At 32.5% G+C, this 21,957-nt stretch overlaps 1 protein-coding gene across 1 annotated transcript; it reads left to right on the top strand.

Moving 5' to 3' along the window:
* The first annotated feature begins 922 nt into the window (after positions 1 to 922).
* LOC139511575 (uncharacterized) lies at positions 923 to 10,963 on the top strand. Its single transcript, XM_071298418.1, has 6 exons — positions 923 to 949; positions 3,141 to 3,199; positions 4,842 to 5,090; positions 6,650 to 6,907; positions 8,800 to 8,868; positions 10,276 to 10,963. The coding sequence occupies exons 2-6, from the start codon at positions 3,148 to 3,150 to the stop codon at positions 10,764 to 10,766; spliced, it is 1,119 nt and encodes a 372-aa protein (XP_071154519.1). The 5' UTR covers positions 923 to 949; positions 3,141 to 3,147; the 3' UTR covers positions 10,767 to 10,963.
* Positions 10,964 to 21,957: the final 10,994 nt, after the last annotated feature.

The raw sequence follows: 21,957 nt of genomic DNA, 5'->3' as shown, positions 1-21,957 counted from the left end.
GAAGCAGGAGCTGTTTCTATTGCTTTGAGCTTCACCATGAAAAAATATATCTTGCCCCTTGTTTTCCTTTACGAATGCAAGTGGAGAAATAATTTTATCTGATCTTTACCATTGTCGCAATATAGCATGACTATTTTGTTAAATTGTTGGATTTTTTTCTTAAACTTTCCTCTTTGATTAAAGTAGAAATTCTTGCAGCAATTGCGTACATATTATTATTATTTCCCAGTCGACATGGTATATCAGGGCTTCCATCGTGATTTTCTTTAAAAAAAAAAGAAAAAAAAAGGTCGATGCTTACAAGAACATGTGCCATCAATCATTGAATGTAACTGTTGTGGGAATACTTATAATCATGTCATAGAAACCCCGCGGAAATGTTTCAACTTACTATCTCTATATATCGACCGCCTGTTCTCGTTTTTAATGAAATGCGACTTCAAATTTTTTAATTGTCATTTTAAACAACACAACCAGAAAAGTACAGAAATGAAAACGATGGCGTTAATTTTGCCTACAGAGTCGATAAATGGATAGTGGTTAAATTTGCTGGCTTAAGATGCATTGGGAAATATTTCAATCATTTTCTTAACAAGCGTTTGAAAAAATTCAGTCTAATATAAATTCACATTAGAACATAACGAAATAAAAGATCTATACATTAAAATAAATTTGTTAAAAATACAACTCCATTCACCAATATTTCAAACTCAAAATGTTGATAACTAAATACACGTAGTCTAAGCGTTAAAAAGAGATCCTTTTACGGTCTGCCATTTGAAAATTATCCTACATTTCCTGTTGTCAATGGCTTAATATATCCGACAGACAAGGATTTTGAAGTTTATAACAACCCGCTTATGTAATTTATAAAAGGATACATATATGAAAATTATAAATATCAGTTTTAATATTGATGTCCAGATATATTGTGCAGTGACAGCTCTGAGTAAGTGTATTTTATTCATAATATAATTCATAAAAAGTATCTTTATACATATTCATAAGGTATATTTAACATGCATGCATGCTCCTTAGAGCAAATCGCTATTGCTTGTAAAAAAATCTGTGTGTATATAGTTTTTGGGATATTTTGGTGGGTTTTTTTTCTATCTCGGAAGATGCAGTGGTGAGTTCGAAATTAGTATCTAACTTTTTGTTTGGATATAATTCACGAAATTCCGATTTAGAATTTAGTCAGAATCAATTTCCAATAAATTCTTATCTGTAATATCTAGAATTTCTGACAACAGCATGTCAAATTCTAATTATGACTATGTTACCAATGCTTATACAGTAGGTGGATGAAAACTACAATTCGGGTAGACTGTATCTAAAACAAATTAGAACATTTATATTTATAATAAAAGACTAAACTAGAATGTATTTCCCCTTTATACAGTCGGAGCTCAAGATAAGTAATGTCAGTTAGATACAAATATATTCATTATTTTCAATTTTATCTCGGTAATAGCTGTATTTGGCAAAACTTTTATGAATTTTTGGTCCTCAACATGCTCAATACTCTTCAACTTCGTCCTTTATTTAACCTTTTAACTTTTTTTATTTGAGCGTCACTGATGAGTCTTAAGTAGACGAAACGCACGGCTGGCGTAAATATAATAAATTTTTATTCCTAGTATCTACGATGAGTTTATTTATTTCAAAATTTTGAACGAAACAGATAAACGTGTGAACAGTAAAAGTATTTCAACAAAGCAAAAAGCCTCCGTCAGTGTCGGTATCTTTTAAGATTGTTGGTTAGTTGTTTACTTCGTACTCTAGATAGAAAAAACATATTTTTATAAAAGAAACGAAAACTGTTGTGCATAGCAAGGTTATAATAACATTGTATATTAATTTTTTTTAATTCATGGGTTTTAATATTTATTTAGGGAGCTACCATTTGATTTTTATGGGGGGGCTAGGATGAAATTTGAAAAAAATAGGCAGGACAGGAGTTTCGAGTAAAAAAAAAAAGGCAGGATGAGACACTTGCAAAAAAAAAAAAGTCAGGACGACAATTTAGGTAAAAAAAGTCAGGATAAACTGAAAAAAAAAAAGGCAGGACCGAACAGAGTGAAAAATAAAAAGGCAGGACCGAGATTACAGCTAAAAAAAAATGCAGGACAACATTTTTCATCCTAGCCCCCCCCCCCCCCCATAAAAATCAAATGGTAGCTCCCTTAAATTCGTTTGATATTCAAATCTCACAAGAGTTTGAAGATTGGAAAAAAAATACATTGGAGATTAGCCAGACTGAGTCTTTTTTATTCTCCAAATTTTTCGCTGGTGAATTTCAAATTAGCCACATTTTCATAAGTGAATTCTAAGGTAAATGCATGTACAATTTGGAGTTTAGTATGGTGTTCATTATCACTGAACCAGTATATATTTGTTTAGGGGTCAGCTGAAGGACGCCTCCGGGTGCGAGAATTTCTCGTTGCATTGAAGACCTGTTGGTGACCTTCTGCTGTTGTCTGCTCTATGGTCGGATTGTTGTCTCTTTGGCACATTCCCCATTTTCATTCTCAATTTTATAGTACACGGAAAAATTTCAATTAAACGTTTTATGCTTCAAACAACAGTTCATATGTCGAATGTATATTAACTGTAAGAAAAATATAATTGGAATGACTAGATCAATATAATACTTCAATGGTAAAACATTCGACAGCGAGTCTTTAAGAAACAATTGGTTCTTTGTTAGTAGCATCCTACAATTAAGGAAATCGATTAAGGAAACTAAGTTCTGGAATTTTGTATCGATAACGGTAAATCGATTGCAATTTTCATGCAGCGATTAAATTCAACTTTATTGAAAAAAATCGGGGTTGTTCCATTAGGAAAGAGAGATTATCTTGCATTCAATTATGACTTAAAACATCGGGATTGGAAAATGACCTACTCATACTTGATATAGATTAGATCGTTGGTTTTCCCGTTTGAATGGTTTTACACTTGTAATTTTTGGGCCCTTTATAGCTTGCTGTTCGGTGTGAGCTAAGGCTCCGTGTTGAAGGCCGTACCTTGACCTATAATGGTTTACTTTTATAAATTGTTACTAGGATGGAGAGTTGTCTTATTGGCACTCATACCACATCTTCCTACATCTATTAATAATTGTTTGTTTTTTAAAGTAGAAAGATGTGGAGAGAGATTCTTGTAACAGCAGTTTTTCTACAAGCGTTTTCTGTATGTAAGTACATTAATATTTATATGTCCCCACAACGATTTAGTATTTAGTAAAATATAAATGTACAATCTGAGAATCATGCTTTATGTTATTTAAACAGCAACCCAAAAGACAAGTAAACGCCGGAGAAAGCATTGAACCTACATCTACGTTTTTATTACCGCTCCTTCATTTATTTGTTGTTCCCATGTCTACATCTAATTAATCTTTAATATGCCCGCTCATCCACCAACTTTCTATTCCCGATCCCCATATACTTAGTATTCCCGCTCCACCATCTTCTTTATATTTCTGCTCATCCATATACTTTCTATTCCCGCTCATCTAAATACTTTCTATTCCAGATCAACCATATACTTTGTATTCCCGCTCCACCATCTTTTTTATATTTCTGCTCCTATACATCTACTTTGTATACCCGCTCCTTCATCTACTATATATTCCCGCTCCACTTTATTTTATGCATTTCTGCTTCTACATCTACTGTTTTATTGCGGCTTCTATATCTACTTTGTATTACCGCTCCTTCGTTTATCTTGTACTCCTGCTCTAACATCTTCTTTGTATATCCGCTCATTCATATACTTTCTATTCCCGATCAACCATATGTATACTTTGTATTCCTGCTCCACCATCTTCTTTATATTCCCGTTCCTACATCTACTTTGTATTCCCGCTCCTTCATCTACTATAGTATGAAATTCAAAACAGTGTAGCTGTGGCCATTGATTGACACATTAAAATCATTCATTGACTGGGACAATTTAGGTGAACGTTTGTATGTAACGACCAATGCTCACTATGTACTTTTTAAAGAAACTTAAACTATGGGGTCACCAAAGGTTCTCAAAACCTAAATAAAGTAATTCGAAAAATTAATCAGAAATAACACGATATTTTGATTTATATCAATTATATAAATCAAAACACAAAGTTTATTCCTGATTAATTTTTCGAATTATTTTATAATTAAAGGCGTTAAGAAACCTTTGGTGACCCCACAGTTTAAATGTCTATCGTAGGTACGTCATGAACAGTGGTTGTTACAGACAAACGTTCACGTAAATTGTCCCAGTCAATGGATGATTTTGATGGGTCAATCAATGGCCACAGCTACACTGTTTTGAATTTCATACTATATTCCCGCTCCACTATCTTTTATGCATTTCTGCTCCTACATCTACTGTTTCATTGCGGCTTCTATATCTACTTTGTATTCCCGCTCCTTCATTAACCTTGTATTCCTACTCCGATATCTACTTTGTATTTCCGCTCAACCATCTACATTTTTTATTTATGCTACTTAAGATTATGGCTGAACGTTTCGACTAGCTTATATATATATATAGTAAGGCACCGGCCTTTCATCACTTTTATATATATATATATATAAATGTATTGTTTGATTCTCATTTTGTTCAAGAATTAGGGAACAAGATTATAAGTTTCAAAATATAGTCTCGTTCCTGATCCCCCTTTCCTCCGACAAAAGATGAATGGTCGTGAATGGTCGTTGCCTTATTATTGTCGAGGTATATTCGTGGTTTAAAGGGACCCTAATTAAATATGACACAAATATGTTATAATGTTGCATTTCCCATTATTAGATTGAATACAATTACTTAATGGTAAAATTTGTTTTCAGATGCAATAACACTGAAGGTAAAGAATGGAAAAGTTGCATATTTCAGATGTAGTGATGGACAAGTTGTCAGTGTCACGGAGGCAACCTATGAAAAGGGCTCTTGTGGTGATTCCACTGCACTTATAGTTGTGCAAGGACTTGCAAACGGAAAAACAAGTTATGATCTACCAGTTGCAAAATCAACTTTTGTGAGCACATGTGCAGCTAACGTTAATGAAAAACTGAAAGTCAAGTATGACTGTGTTAGTGGTAAGTGTATTCTTTAAGAAATGTCTATAGGTCTGAGAAATGCACGTGTCATATCAAATAATTCTCAATTCCATATTTTTCTAAAAATAACAACTACCGATATGATTTGGTTTAGATTTATGTTAAAAGCTAGTGTTTGGAGAATGTCATGCTCTGTTCGGGGTAATCAAATCGATCAATATTATTTTAGACCCCTTGTAAATAGAAATGACCACACTTGTGACATAATTTGTTTCTGACCTAACAAACGAGCGTACTATAATAAATTTGTAATTAGCAATGGCAGATGATGATTCCAATAGATTGTCCCCTTAATAAGCAAAATACCCTCAAGTTAATAGGCCTAATGTATTTTACAATCATGTGTGTATGTGAAATAGTAAAAATATTTAAGAAAAGTATTTGAGGAATAGCTGTAATGGTTTTTTTTTCTGTCTTTGAAGAAATAACATTAAAATTGTGGTAAACACTGAATAACCCGATTATTTAAAAGTGTGCACCATGTGTTTGAGTTTTTTTTTCGAATAGACCGGAAAAAAATAGTATGTAGTATTTCCTTGTAATTTGATTCACATAACAAAATTATGTCTTTGAGCTGATAGACGAAAAAACTTTCAGTCAATCACAAGACGTGTTCCATTAGTCCATATAACAATGGGATGTTAGACCGTATGCATGTAGATCAAGACTTTGGTTAGCTTGCTTGATTTGTTTGTATATTACAAATAAAGGCAACAGTAGTATACCGCTGTTCAAAATTCATAAATCGATAGAGAAAAAACAAATCCGGGTTACAAACTAAAACTGAGGGAAACTTATCATATATAAGAGAACTACGACACAACAGAGACACAAAATTGTAATTGAGATAACATCCAATCAAATTTAAATATAATATAAAAGCAAGCCAACCAAAGTTGTAAAAGTCTACAAACATTAGGAAATTAGCTCTAACATTAATTACTTTTTTATCTTTGTTTTTGTTCACAGAATACATACATTTTGTACATGTAGGCTCATATCCCTGATAAGTTTATCAATCAAATTAAAGGATAAGCCGTGATACTTGTACATATATCTATTAATAAGAATAATTTATTAAACTTATCCAATTTGAGTTTGTCGTCTGTAATTATCAAATTAATGATCGAGTCCCTTATTCGAATCTGTTGACTCTTTTGGTCCGAAGGAATTTGCAAATAGACTTTAAAAGATGTAATGTCCTTCTCATATCTTCAATAGTATAATTTGTCAATGCCGTAAATGACCCATAGAAATATATTTGTATGAGTTCTTTTGCCGACAATTATTATGCATAATATAATTGGCAGAGAGAGCAAATTTATGTGTAGTGTGTGTACTGCTTAATTTTTTCAAATCTTTTAATGACATAAATCTTTTGATTAAAACTAATTTTTTTTATGAACACCAATTCCTTCCCATGATGTTCATATGAAAAATCCATTGATTACAATTATCTCGAAAGGATGCAAAAATAAACAATCTTATACATAGTTCGTTAAAGTGTTATTTTTCAATCATTTTCCATTTCATTTCAGCTACTGAAACTACAACAACACCAAATGCAGATGCGGCAGAGCTATTATGTGATGCCGGGCAATACATAACAATAACAAAGGCCGTTTATGGCGATACCGCGAATAATTGTTATGACGTAAATGCATTTTCTATTGTCCAGTCTAGCTGTAACAATAAAGTAACTTGTTTGATAAGTGTAAGATCGGCTACGTTTCCAGGTTCCACTTGTAGCCCGACTGGCAGTGAGAGTTTATCAGTTGCTTACAGCTGTACACAAGGTAATACATAGCCGTGTGTAGCTCTACAAGTAAAACACAAATAGATGAGCGAAAAAATACTATTCCTGATCCGTTTTGGCTCAGAACGCTCAAGGGACTTAATTCTTTAAAAATAAGCTGGACGTTTATAATCACATGCTATTAGTAAAACAAATCAAGCTTCTCAATGTTCAAAATAAGTGTTTATCAAATTGCTATATATCAAACGAAATTATTCCTGTTTGTGTGTTTTAAATTTCTTGAAGTTTATACATATTTGTCAACGGATCAAGGTAAATATTTTTACAAAATTTTCATGAAAATTGAACGAACAACATCTACTTTAGTTAAAGTGTTGGGTAACATAATATAAAATAAAATTATCTCCAATGTTTTTGTTTTATATAAAAAGTAGCTATATACGATCCGATGTAGATTTTTTCGCGTGACAAAAGTAATACTTTTTTTTGATTTTTTTTACCCGTCAGAATACCTTAGATTCTGAAAATTTAAATTAAGGATATTCGCTAATCATGTTTTAGACTTTTTGTCAGATATTTGGAACTCTATAGTTTTTATTCAGGTAGTGCCTATACAAATTTGTCGGAAGGACTTTTATGATATGTTTGTGAGAAACTTGGTCCAATTTATACACCAGTAAATCACTTTTAAAAAGGCGTTTAATACTTTTAATTCTTTAAAATAAAGGATAAGAAATTTATTTTCCACCTTTGTAACCTTTATCACACGTGAATTGTATGTTTGTGACATTAAATTGTCCTGGCGCATCAATATATTTTGTTATTACCGCAAAAAACATGTTATTATCGTCGCCATCTTGTTTACATTGGTTACTAAAACTTTTAGTAAAAGAAGTTCGGTCAACGTTGTTTATCGAAAAATAAACAAGTCAAGAACAACTACCGGAAGTCCTGTCAACCAATCATATCAACGTATTCTCTAATGTGCAAATCATATAAGAATGATATGAATATATATATATGATCATCATTAATTCCGTGTTTTATATCATTTTTTTTTTCAATTATTATTTTTCTTGTGGTGTCCTTTAGTTTCGAAAATCCTTGTCCATATAAAATGTTGCATGGTATGTAATTGAAAGGAGCAAGTTCCGTAAATGTCATATGTGGTCGTGAAATAGTATGTCCGTTGTTTCACATTAAAAAGAAAATAATTAAAGTTGACGAAAAACACACGTAATAAAGTGAAATAAATCTTATTTTGTACAGTTTTTCTTATAAAGCTTTAAGATTTACAACCCAAATAGGTCATAAGAAGAGATTTTGGTTGAAATTTCACAAAATTGACTGGATTTCTATCTGGATTTTTGTCTAGGAAATATAGAGCGCTAACTTCGACACACTTTTTATTAAAGCCAGATATGTAAAATTATATATCCGCGAAGCATTATGTTAACAGACGTTTACTTTGTCGACGTCCGTGTTCCTAGTCCAAAAAAATTATGGAAATTTATATATTTTTATTGAATTTTCATGGGAAATCATCACGAAAGCTACATGTGTGACGTCTAATAAGAATGCTTATACATTTATAACAAATAGTAATATTTCATACCAAGTACTTTTATGAGCTTTGATACTGTCTGTAGTGTTATCAAATGCGTGTTTTCATATTAATCCTGCATCATTTTCAAGTACAGTGTCGTATTTGGTTGAGGTTTAGGTTGAGATCTAGAAGTAGAAGTAGAAATAGGGACCACCTAAAGGCCTCATCGAACCTAATCCTTTATATTTGTCACATTGGTATTCATACCACATCTCTTTATCTATTAATTACAGTACAATTAATCATATCTATGCAATGCTTCCTTCTTTGTGTTTTGTTTTTAGAAAATGCTGTCCCTCATTTATAAACACATATTTTATTTACAGTAACAGGACAAGTGTATACACATTGGGGAAGTACAACGTGTGGATCAACCGCTCAATTATTATACTCAGGTAAAGTATTCTATAGCATATATTTATAGATTATCAGTGATCATCTCAACCGGGACGGCAAAAGCGAGAAAGGCAATCGAGTTGAGATGAACAATGATAATCTTTTTATCGCTATTTTACCTATGACGACGTTGTCAATTTCATGTCAGTTTCGTTAGCAACCCCACGTGCATGCTTAGTTTCTATCGATAATTTTCCATCTCAAGCGAGAAGCATGATATGAAAATTATCACAAAAAAAGATCAAAGGAAAAATGCACAAAATAGCGATAAAGTATATTATACATTTTTTTTTGTCTTAAACTCAATGTACAATATAAGATGTTAAACTACAAATGTAAAAAAAAATGGGTTGGTTTAAAGATATTCATAGTAAAAACTAGTTTTAACTTGTCACTTGCACCTACCTGTTCGAAAAAGTATTATTCCACTATATATTATGTTTAATAGCTTATAGTTATACCATACGTGACATCGAAGACACCTCTAAACATCGCGACTATCGATTCACTCTTTCACGTGACATCGAAGACGCCTCTAAACATCGCGACTATCGATTCACTCTGTCACGTGACATCGAAGACACCTTTAAACATCGCGACTATCGATTCACTCTGTCACGTGACATCGAAGACACCTCTAAACATCGCGACTATCGATTCACTCTGTCGCATATTTTTGTGCTTGTCACAAACCATGAGCCTGTAGTCCAGTAGTTGTCGCTTGTTTATGTCAGTCATATTTGGTTTTCGGAAATTGTTTTTGTTATGAAGTCAGCCCTTGGTTTTCTTGTTTTAATTGTTTCGGATATTTAATATCGGGGACTTTTATAGCCAACTATACTCTATTGTTTTTTTCTCATGCATGGTTGAAGGTCGTACGGATGCCTTTAATTTCCAACATCCACTTCTTCTGAACTCTTGTGGATAATTGTCTCATTGCCAATTATAGCACATCTCATTATTTTATATTGGATTGAAACACTCATTTCAATTGGCATAGAAGACATACAAAGATTTGTTTACCCTCGAAAGGCACACCTTCATATCTCCCTATGACAAGGGAAATGAAATCTATAATGTCACAACTAGTATTATGATATCTTGAACTGCTCAAATATTTACTCAAGAATTAAAAAAAGACCCATGATTTTATTAAATGATATTTGTTTTAGTCAAGATTTTTCTTTATGTTATTTTCATGTCAAACGTTCTATACTCCGTTACACTGAACATTAGACGTCAAATTAGGTTAAAAATCTTCAAATGTTTCTTAAGTTTAAAGTTTAAAAAAAAGACTACTCCAATCAACCTTTTAAATCATAATTTAGTTTTACAATTTCATAAACTAAAGAAAACGAATAGATGATAAATATATGTTTACCAGAATGACATTTTTTAATTGAAAGGCATTATGGCTGGTGGACCTCAAGGTACAGCAGGATCTGGTAGTGACTACCTTTGTATGCCAACCACACCGTCTTACACAGGTGATGAATCGGATTCCGCCGAATCAGAAAGGGGACAACTTTACGGAATTCAGCTTGGGCTAGACACTAGTGATGCGACGTCTCCTTTTGATACTAGTAAAAATGGTTATGTTGTTGACTGCGCCGTTTGCCAGATTTTAGCAAATCCTGCGGTTTTCATGCAAGCAGCAACAAACACGTGCCCAACGGGTTGGACAGTTGTATATACTGGTTACCTAATGTCTGAAATAGCTGCAGGAGTAACTGCGACTTCAAAGGGATACGCGTGTCTGGACAGAGACGCACCCCTGTCAACGGATAGTAGTTCCGATAATGCATTCGTGTATCCAGTAGAAGGAAAATGTGGAACACTATCATGTCCCAATTATATCGATAATGCCGAACTTACGTGTGTTGTTTGTTCTAAGTAATTTGTATGCACTTTGAGACTGCTAAAGGCTTTTGATTTAAATCTAATGAGCTTTAAACCACCATTCGTATAATTGCTCCAAGATACAAACTGTTTTCATATCTGTTATACTCAATGTATTTTTGATAAACAACAAACTATGGAATGTATACGGTAACAACATTAAGCTTATTTGAATAAAGTACAATTGAATTATAATAGTTATATTGTTTACTTATTATGTATGTCACAAACTTAATGTTTAAAGTTGATATGGCAATAAATACTTGAATTTGAAAAAAAAATGAATTTGATTTAAATTACGTTTAATGTTTTTTTTCTTATTACATTAAGCATGGTGTATATGAAAACTTGCCTCGCTTTCGAATTCATCAACATCAATAATTTCAAGAAAATCTATTTTTCAAATAGATCAAGGTTATTGAAAATGTTAGCTGCAGATGCCACGAAAACATAGAAATGATGTAATATTCGTACTGTTGTTGCCCCACCTACGATAGTAGAGGGGCATTATGTTTTCTGGTGTGTGTGTCAATTCTTTCTGTTCGTCCGTTCGTTTGTGTTTCCGTGCGTCTGTCCCGCTTCAGTTTAAAGTGTTTGGTCAAGGTAGTTTTTGATGAAGTCCAATCAACTTGAATCTTAGTACACATGTTCCCTATGATATGATCTTTCTAATTTTAATGCCAAATTTTTAGAGTTTATCCACGATTTCATGGTCCACTGAAAATAGAAAATGATTTGCGAGTGGGGCATCCGTGTACTTTGGACACATTCTTGTTTTAATTATATTTGAACGCTATATAATGTTAAATTGTGCTAGATTAATTGTTGACCCCAAAACATATTGTCGGCATTCTCTTTCCTGAAAAATTATTATAAAGTATAACTATTGTCACACAGATACAAAGCAGCTTATTTCCACAAAAAAATTGTACCGATCGAAAGCTTGATTTGACTTCCTTACGTTGCTCTTACTTGACTTTGTATCAGGATGTCCTTCCAAAGAGAAACTAATTGTAAAAGTAAACCATTATAGGTCAAAGTATGGTCTTTTACACGGAGCCTTGGCTCACACCTAACAGCAAGCTATAAAGAGCCCCCAAAATGGTAGCTGTAAAACCATTCAAGCGGGAAAACCAACGGTCAAATTTATATAAAAACGAGTAACGAGAAACACTTATAAACCACATCAACAACCAAGAGCACTGATAATAATTGCAGTGAGTTTAAACCTTTAAATAGGTACCAACTTTCACCCTTACATTGTACCTGAAACAATTATAGTGTAACATCACAACATATAAAAGACACACTATAAACTATCAATTGAAATAGCTTAACTCAATCAAAAGACATATTAACACAGGTGAACATACACTTAACTTTAGATTTATATACTAGTATTGTTTATTTCAAGTATTGATGTCCTGATGGCAGGTTTTTGGTAACCCAAGCGATATAGAAATATGGTTACCTGGACTTCATCATGCACAAATAAGGTGTTGTTATGGCCGATTTATTTTTTGAGAGGGGAACTGTGCATCAGTTCGCACCTACGTCTGGTTGAAATTGGGACGTTGATTCCATGTTTTAAAAGTGATATCCCCTTTGCAGGTTAGATAATCGCTGCAATACATCTCTAAAATTAGAAATTGTATTCGGCTTTCTTGAAAGATGAATAAATATTGCCAATATCCAAGACCCCCCCCCCCCCCCCCCCCCCTAATTGTAGCAGTTCAAAATCAGGCCAATTATTCAAACCCACTTTTTAGAACTGATTTTTTTTATTTTCTCGACAATTTAGCAGTTAACATCAAGCAATCGACAACCAACCAATCAATCCATCAGCTCTTTCGTAGTCTTTATAAACAAAATGGGATACATGTAATAAGTGACCAATTAGATTTTGTCTGAATAAGACGCAGGCCTTTAGTTCTCTTTTACATGTAAGACGCAAGGACATTTGTGCTCTAAACTATGATACACCTGAATTTGTAATACCGGACATTTGCGCTTTTAACTACGATAAACATGATATAAAAAAGAAGATGTGGTATGATTGCCAATGAGACAACTATCCACAAAAGACCAAAATGACACAGACATTAACAACCATAGGTAACCGTACGGCCTTCAACAATGAGCAAAGCCCACACCGCACAGTCAGCTATAAAAGGCCCCGACAAGAAAATGTAAAACAATTCAAACGAGAAAACTAACGGCCTTATTTATGACTTGGGACAGGCACATACATAAATAATGTGGCGGGGTTAAACATGTAAGCGGGATCCCAACCCTCCCCCTAACCTGGGACAGTGGTATAACAGTTTAACATAAGAACGATCTATAAAAATCAGTTGAAAAAGGCTTAGCTCATCAGATGGACACAAATACAAGTGGACGTGGCCCGGTAGTTATACATCCCGACACAAAAAGACACAATGAACAGATATGAGAGTACTCGCAGTTATCTGACAGCTAGTTCAAAGCCACTTACAACTAATAAAAAAAATCATGCATCTAAGACTAAACTATTAATCCGTACACATCCAACATCCAATGGATTTAGTGTAAAAACGTCATAAACAGCCAGAGAAAAACATGACATTGTGCAATGCCAAGTTACAGGTATCGACAGATTGTAGATCCATGCATATGTATATGCATATAACATACTAGTAATATTTAGTTAGCTTTTAATTTACTGATAACAAAGTCAATATTTATACCAATAAAAACAATATTCAATGATCCTATTACAGTGTTGAATAGGTAACCTTTTAGAATAAGTTTATTTAAAGGAGCGACAAGTTTACATGGATCATTTCTAAATTTCCGGGCACGGTTAACAACATTTCCGTAAAAATGAGGATGTGCTATCCCGTTTGAAATACGTTTTCTACAGGTACAACCAAACTTCAAAACCAAATCTTCATATCTATGGAAAAATTTAGTAAAGGATTTATTTCTTCTTTTCACCTATGAAAGTTTACCTGTAATCTTAAATTAATTAAGCAAGGTCATGGAAAGATTTTCACATATTCTATTCAAGGGAACAACCACTTAACTTCAAAAGGGGGTGTGGTTTTTTTTCCTGAAATATATTCTGATCCCGAATTTAATAAGTAAGAAATTCTGACTCAGGCAAAAAACAATAACACCCAACAACATTAAGTTTTAAACATGTTATACAAAATCTGTATTTCGTTTAAATATAATATTTTAGCTGTGTTTCCTTCTTTCCAACCAATATAACTTCCTAACAGGATACTAGCACATTTTTATCCCTCGCCACAATACATGTGACGTCATTTCCTTAATGAATCGTGCCACTCTATATTACAATTTTGTCATTTTTTCCTTTTCCATCAAGTATCTAAAATGTTCGAGTTTGCACTCTTAAATATTTTTAAATGATCGATGTTTTTTTCATTCAAGACTATGGTTAACCTTTTAATGTTAGGTTAAAATGTGGAAAGAAGCATATTTTCCAAGTGAGAGGTTTAGCTCTATTAAACCAGGTTTAGCCCACCATTTCTACATAAGGAAAATGTTTGTACCATGACAGGACTATGACAGTTGTTTTTCATTCGTTTGATATGTTTGAGCTTTTGATTTTGTCATTTGATAAAGGACTTTAAGATTAGATGTCCATGGAGTTCGGTTTTTTTTTCTACTTATGGGTTTATATACATTTCTGAAAACTTGTTGATAGTGGAGTGGCTGCTAGGTTGAACCAATAATTACAAAGGAATGGTACAGTTCCTTGAACATCTCCATATTGTGTCTGTACGAACTATGCAAATAAACTGATAGTTCAGTAGTACATAAAAACTAAAAATATACCATAAATACAATTTTTTTTTCAATTAAGTTGACCAAGGAGGTTATATGAGAACCTCATTGAGTTAACTGATCGAGTGGTATTTATCATAATGTTTCAGAAAAATACACGTAGAAATTTATACTCTGCTTTGCATTAAAAAAAGTATAATAATCGAAAATTGGCCTAAGTTGACAAATTTACAATTTTTTCAATCTAAATCAATGAACGTTAAAATATACTTGATATTAGATTATTTAATTGTAATTCTCATATCAAAGTTCACGAGAGCAACTATTAAAGGTCAACATACAGTTTTTAACATCTGTTATTTATTCATATGTACATAACTATATACAATGTATATGAGAATAATTTCTCCATGCAAATAATCAGTATAAATTCATACTAAGAAAGTTAACAATTATTATATATATATGATTAGTCTTTAAAAATCTATTAGCAATGAAACTGATTGAAAGTCATTCTGAATTTCCTTATACATACCTATCTTTATATAACGTCCGGAAGATTTGTATCGATTTCAGATATAATTTTACATTACTGTATGTAATGTTTAAAAAGCAGTGTTCATTTCAATTGAATGGAATCGATCACATCTACCTACATACAAATGACTTTTTTTGTTGTCGTGTTTACATATACTGTTAATATATAGGAAAACTATTTCTAATACTCTGACTATATAATAACATGTCGGTACTATATCGTGGTCAAGTACTTCAGTTCTAGCACGGAGTACACGGACGGCGTGCACAAAGCTGAGTCCACAAACGTAACGTCTTCAAATCACTAAATCCATTTACAACGTTGGCACCCCCCCCCCCCCCCAGAAAACAAGCGCGTAACAAAAACACTGGACACTTAGTTTATCACATAACTTTAAATATTTACGTTCAACACATTTCGTTTTTCTTTCGATCAAAAAAGTGCAGCAAAATTCCATTTTTAGATGGTGACGTTCCCTTGTCACCAACCTACGGTGTTTATATATCTCAACTTGTACGATTCGCTCGTGTATGTAACAATGTTTTAGATTTTAACGAGAGAAATTTATGTATTACTGAAAAAATATTACACCAGGGTTTTCGATATCACAAACTAATCAAAACATTTACTAAATTTTATCATCGGTATAAGGACATCATTCGTAAATATAGCTCAACATGCAGACTTCTTATACGTTCAGGTATTTCACATCCAATTTTTTATGGAAATATTCTTTATAAAGCACAAAGGTGTCAGTATTCACCTCAAAAACTAACAAAACCTTTGAATAGACTTATTAAGAAGGGATATAGTTACGATACTGTTGTCAGGTCATTAAAGATTGCAGATGTTGGCGTTAATATTGATACACTTATAGGGTCTTTGCATCGGAACTAAACACATTTATTCAAAAACCAGTTGTTGGCATGACACGGGTTATGTTCTTCTCATATATGTTATGATGGTATGATACTAAACCCCTAACGGGAAGGATTGTGCCTGATGTTCATATGATGAAATCATAATCTTTCAGTCAGTTTAATTGAAGTCTGGAGCTGGCATGTCAGTTAACTGCTAGTAGTCTGTTGTTATTTATGTATTATTGTCATTTTGTTTATTTTCTTTGGTTACATCTTCTGACATCAGACTCGGACTTCTCTTGAACTGAATTTTAATGTGCGTATTGTTATGCGTTTACTTTTCTACATTGGCTAGAGGTATAGAGGGAGGGTTGAGATCTCACAAACATGTTTAACCCCGCCACATTTTTGCACCTGTCCCAAGTCAGGAGCCTCTGGCCTTTGTTAAATAGTCTTGTATTATTTTAATTTTAGTTTCTTGTGTACAATTTGGAAATTAGTATGGCGTTCATTATCACTGAACTAGTATATATTTGTTTAGGGGCCAGTTGAAGGACGCCTCCGGGTGCGGGAATTTCTCGCTACATTGAAGACCTGTTGGTGACCTTCTGCTGTTGTTTTTTTCTATGGTCGGGTTGTTGTCTCTTTGGCACATTCCCCATTTCCATTCTCAATTTTATTACATTCAGGAAATATGAATAAATATATGCTAAGAGCAGTGAAATGGAAATGATTAGCGACTATGTCGTGGACCCCATTTCAGACTTATCTACCATGATCTTTTTTGATTTTTTTTGCGATGAATTTAGTGTGATGTCCGAGTCCGAATCCGAACAGTTCTATTATACGAAAATGCAGGAAAATATGTTGAATTTGTATAAGTTTTAGGTCAAAAACTTTAATTTATGCTTATTTAATGTTACAAGTTACACCGTATTTTTGCCGTTTTCTATATGTCCGTTTCATGCTTTATAGATTAAATTTTGATTTACCTTACTGGTAAAGTGGATTTTAATGCCATGCATTCATCATTTTATAATAAAAAAAATCTTTTTGATATTCTTATTCAATAATATTTAAAACACGGTTGTATAAAACTATTTAAAAAGCGCATTTAACAGTTGCCGTCAACTTTGTGCACGCGGTAACGACACACACGAATATTATTTCAAAATATGCCTGACGTCATTGATCATGCTTCATTTCTGCTCTGTATAAAATATTGATTACGTGGCTTGAGTGTCAATGAGACAACTCTGCAGCAGATACCAAACGACTAGGTGTAGAAGTTAGCATCTTGAAAATCCCTAATGCATAGCAATTAGCCATTAACGAGTAAACTAACAGAAAAGGTATTGTCCCAGTGCTGTTAAAAAAAGCATGTTATGTTCATGCGTCTGAAGCGCTTTTCTGGATTTAGAACTGAAAGTGCTTATTGGAAAACAGAAGGATATTCAATGCATCGGCTGTCGCTAAACAAGCTAGCTTTTCTCTTGCTGGCAAAAGAACATGCACTAACAAAACATGTTAATATAAAACCTCAGACGTTCCTCGTGGCAGTAAGTATCACCCTGGGTGAGAGTGCCACAACAGGATTGCGATGATAGACAATTAGATGAATATTTAATTTCAAATGATTGAATGTTTACTATTTCATTTAAATCATCTTATTGTAGTAATAATATTTTTTTAAACTCAATAAAAGATTATGGTAAATGTTTGTCTATTTAACCCATATGGTCCAAATACATACATTGTCCGTTTCGTCCTATACCGTTTGAGTATACTTATATGTTCTGACCGTATGCGTACGGTCGGACCGTATATGAGTATATGTAAGCGATAAATTTGTCCTTGTAAAATATGTCCGGGCGGACCCAAATTCCTAGTATAAAATGTCCATGGTTACAAATTTTACTAGTAAATATAGTCTGATGTTAGTAAATTTTGTCCCCAGACTAATTTACCTAGGAATATAGGTCCATGTCATTAATAATCCTAGGTAAAAATGTCCATGTTGATAAAATGTAAGTAACCAGACTAACTTTCCTAGGAAATCATGTCCGTGTAATTAATATTAATAGGGCAAAATGTTCATGATTTTTATAATTTTAATTAAGGTTTAAAACTTAATTTTAACCAAACTAACTTTTTCCAGTACCTTTCATGTTTGATTTTGTTAAAGAGTTATGTAATAATATATGAAAAAAATACGTACCCAGACAAATTCTCCTAGGAAATCATGTCCATGATTTTTATAATTTTAATTAAGGTTTAAAACTTATTTTTAACCAAACTAACTTTTTCCAGTACCTTTCATGTTTGATTTTGTTAAAGAGTTATGTAATATTATACTCATATGGTTTGGAACATATAAACACCGAAAATGCCCTTTTCTAAATCATAAAAATTGATTTTCAGCATAAAATTATAACTCAAAGTAAGTGCATAAAATTGAAAATGGAAATGGGGAATGTGCCAAAGAGACAACAACCCGACCATAGAAAAAACAACAGCAGAAGGTCACCAACAGGTCTTCAAATGTAGCGAGAAATTCCCGCACCCGGAGGCGTCCTTCAACTGGCCCCTAAACAAATATATACTAGTTCAGTGATAATGAACGCCATACTAATTTCCAAATTGTACACAAGAAACCTCTTTTAAAAAACAGATACTCAAAATGTGATGTTGACCCAAAAACCTAAACGTTTAGTAAACTTCGACCTCATTACTCCTTTAATATAACACATGCAAATACATGTTTTGTATAAAATAAACAAAAGATGTGGTATGATTGCTATTCAGACAACTCTCCACAAGAGACCAAATGACACAGAAATTAAACATGTATAGGTCAACGTACGGCCTTCAACAATGAGCAAAGACCTTACCGAATAGTCAGCATAACATATTCTAATAGACCAGGTAAAAAATAGCTTTACAAACATTTTGTCAGAAAATCACTGTGTTATCACAAACATCATGGCTACGTACATGTACATTGTCTTATTATTGTATTACATTTTAGTATACAGATTTTAAATTGCAACCGTAAACCATGCAAAAGAATCAGTTTTCAATTTTCTGTAAATGAATAGTAAAATTAAAAAAGTCAGATAAATAAATATTGCTTTAAAACATTTTCTTTCAATTTACGACAGAAATCCTAACAAAAGTAAAAAAATAATAATTGTGAAGATATAACGTTTTAAAAATATGTAAACTACACATTCGAACATTATATATGCCAAGTCTGCTTGTTAGAACGCCAAGTTCATCAATAAAATGAGATCGACATCACCATGTCGTAAATACTGATATAATTTTACAGTGATTCGCATTGATTTTCAATGTTAATGTTTATATTTATCGTGTGTATCAAACAGTGATCTGGATCGTAAACTTTCAAAGAAAACTCTCAATGATTTTAATGTATCAAATTCTTGCTTATAGGCATTTATGTTATGGGGTTTAAGCATGCATAAGCATAGAATGTTTTATTGAATTTAAATAAAAATATGTAAACTACGCTTTAACGGAAATGGATGCATATAGTTTAAACAGAATATACACATTAGAACATTATATATGCCAAGTCTGCTTGTTAGAACGCCAAGTTCATCAATAAAATGAGATCGACATCACCTTGTTTTAAATACTGATTTATTTTTACGTAAGGAATTTCAATGTCATGTTTATATTTGTTGTGTGCATCAAACAGTGATATGGGTTGTTAACTTTCAAAGAAAACTCTCAATGATTTTAATGTATCAAAATCTATAAAGGATCCATTTTAGAAGAGCTCCACCCAAAGTTAACGTGTAAATTCTTGCGTATAGGCATTTATGTTATGGGGTTTAATCATGCATAAGCATAGAATGTTTTATTGAATTTAAATGAAAGTTTTTAATATAGTTAAGTGCAAAATAAATTCCTTTATTATCCCATATACTGTTTTGTTCAATTTAATATCAACTTCAAACTGTGACCGTGAACAATAACGGTAAATATAACGCTTCTTATTATATCGCAATGACAAACATATTTCCAAGTACAAATGTACTTGAATAAAACGACAATTTTTTGAATAATTGGCTTTCAATATTGTTTCATATTTCATTTTAATAGAATTTTTCGGCATTGCAAATTTATCCAAAAACAAATCACCAATAATATATATAATATATTTATGTTGATTTAATTTTTGGTCAAGAGATGCACGAACCATTTTAAGGAGTTTCCATTTGACGGATTTCTCCAGTAGCTATACGAGGTTCTTGATGGGGTCACCGGACGTTGTTCCATGTTATAAGCACATGATATAGGGAAAATCCTGTAATTTCCTTATAAATTGTACAAGTTATGAGTTACCTTCCCTTTAAAACCCCGAAACCAACCAACAATATTTCATCTTTGTTAGAATATCAGTAATTATAAAACAAAATAACATAATTTTGTTCATTCGAAAGACAGTCATTTCATTATGCATCAACATTTACCTTTTCAGTTTAAAATCTGACCCTATTGTGTTCTGCTATAAATTTACAAATTTAAAAATATACATTCTTACAATAATATTCTAATATAAAGAAAAATTCTGAATATTGCTTTAGCTTCCAGCCTATGCATCGTTGAAAATAAAGTGCTACAAGAGCGAAAATACATGCGTTTTGTAGGGTTTGGTTATAAGAATGATCATTTAAATGATGTATTGGATTTGTTTCTCGTTATCATTAAGTATAATGATGTAGCGATAATTCCGCCAGGTATACCTGTCACAAAGTTACACAAAAGTAATAAGGTAACTATCTCAAAATTTATGATTAATTCATTTATTTGATTTGTTACCTGTTCACCTTTAATACAGATATATGTATATATATATATATATATACATATATATATAGATATATATATACAACTCGTCTAAACATCAACCCAACAATGTTAGATCTGTAAATTTGCTTTCGCAATTTTTTTGTTTTTCCCTCGCCGGGATTCGAACCCATGCTACTGAGATATCGTAACACCAAATCGCCTGCACTGTAGCCGTCCCGCTAGACCACACGACCACCTAGGCTTTATAAAAATGAAGCTTTCGGTGTCCGGGTGTTATCTTTCCACGTCAGTTTTAATCTAGCGTCGTACTACAGTACATGATATATAAGGCATGGAGATGTTATTTTTACAGATCAGCTAAATTGTCTATAGTAAAGGACCCTACAAATTAATGTAAGATACAGTTACAGAAAATAATTATATTTAAAAGTACGTCTGAGCCAGTGACAACTCTACAACAGATTTATCCATCGGATCACCAGCAGTGATATCATGAAACATGGCTGTGTACATTATGTATATACAGCTCGTCTAAACATCAACCCACCAATGTTAGATCTGTAAATTTGCTTTCGCAAATTGTTTTTGTTTTTGCGCCTTATAGTAAAATACATACAAGTTTGAGCTGTTGTCTGTTTAGCTCTATCTTTATTTTAAACTTTATTCACTTTACTTGTTGATAATGAAAACATTTACAGATAGACACGACTCTGGAGGTGTGCCTCTCTTAAGGTGTAGTACATAGATTAACAGAAGTAACAGCTAATGAATTTTTGTAATCTTTGTACAGGAACATTGTTTAGCAAAACAAATCGGGCATATTGCAGATTAACAAAGCAAATTAACACGTATTTTAAATAACTAATATTTCAATACTGAATTTTAGTGTGCAATATATGCATAATAAAACGAACATGAATTAATGACAGTTGATCGGAACTGAAATGCACATGAAACATGTAGTTAATTTGCCAGCATTTGATGTTATACTAAGACGAAAAAAGTCTGTAATTCTTTATCTCATTTAAGCCAATAGCAGTTACTGTATCTTAGCCAGATCATAAAGCAACCAACCATTATATATATGAGATAAGTTATTATTTCAAGGCAGCGTGTATATTGACTGAAACTAGTAGCTTCACACCGTGATGCGAAGCAAA

This window comes from Mytilus edulis, chromosome 2, assembly GCF_963676685.1.
Source record: "Mytilus edulis chromosome 2, xbMytEdul2.2, whole genome shotgun sequence".
In the NCBI taxonomy this organism is placed as follows: Eukaryota; Metazoa; Mollusca; class Bivalvia; order Mytilida; family Mytilidae; genus Mytilus; species Mytilus edulis.
The sequence above is the reverse complement of the archived record's forward strand: the minus strand, read 5'-3'. Positions and strand labels throughout refer to the sequence as shown.

What these genes read in the sequence shown, in the direction of transcription:
- LOC139511575 (XM_071298418.1), top strand. Translation starts at nt 3,148, where the DNA reads ATGTGGAGAGAGATTCTTGTAACAGCAGTTTTTCTACAAGCGTTTTCT. An exon ending in CAAGTATGACTGTGTTAGTG is followed by an intron (nt 5,091 to 6,649) that starts GTAAGTGTATTC and finishes ATTTCATTTCAG; the next exon opens with CTACTGAAACTACAACAACA. An exon ending in TGCTTACAGCTGTACACAAG is followed by an intron (nt 6,908 to 8,799) that starts GTAATACATAGC and finishes TTTTATTTACAG; the next exon opens with TAACAGGACAAGTGTATACA.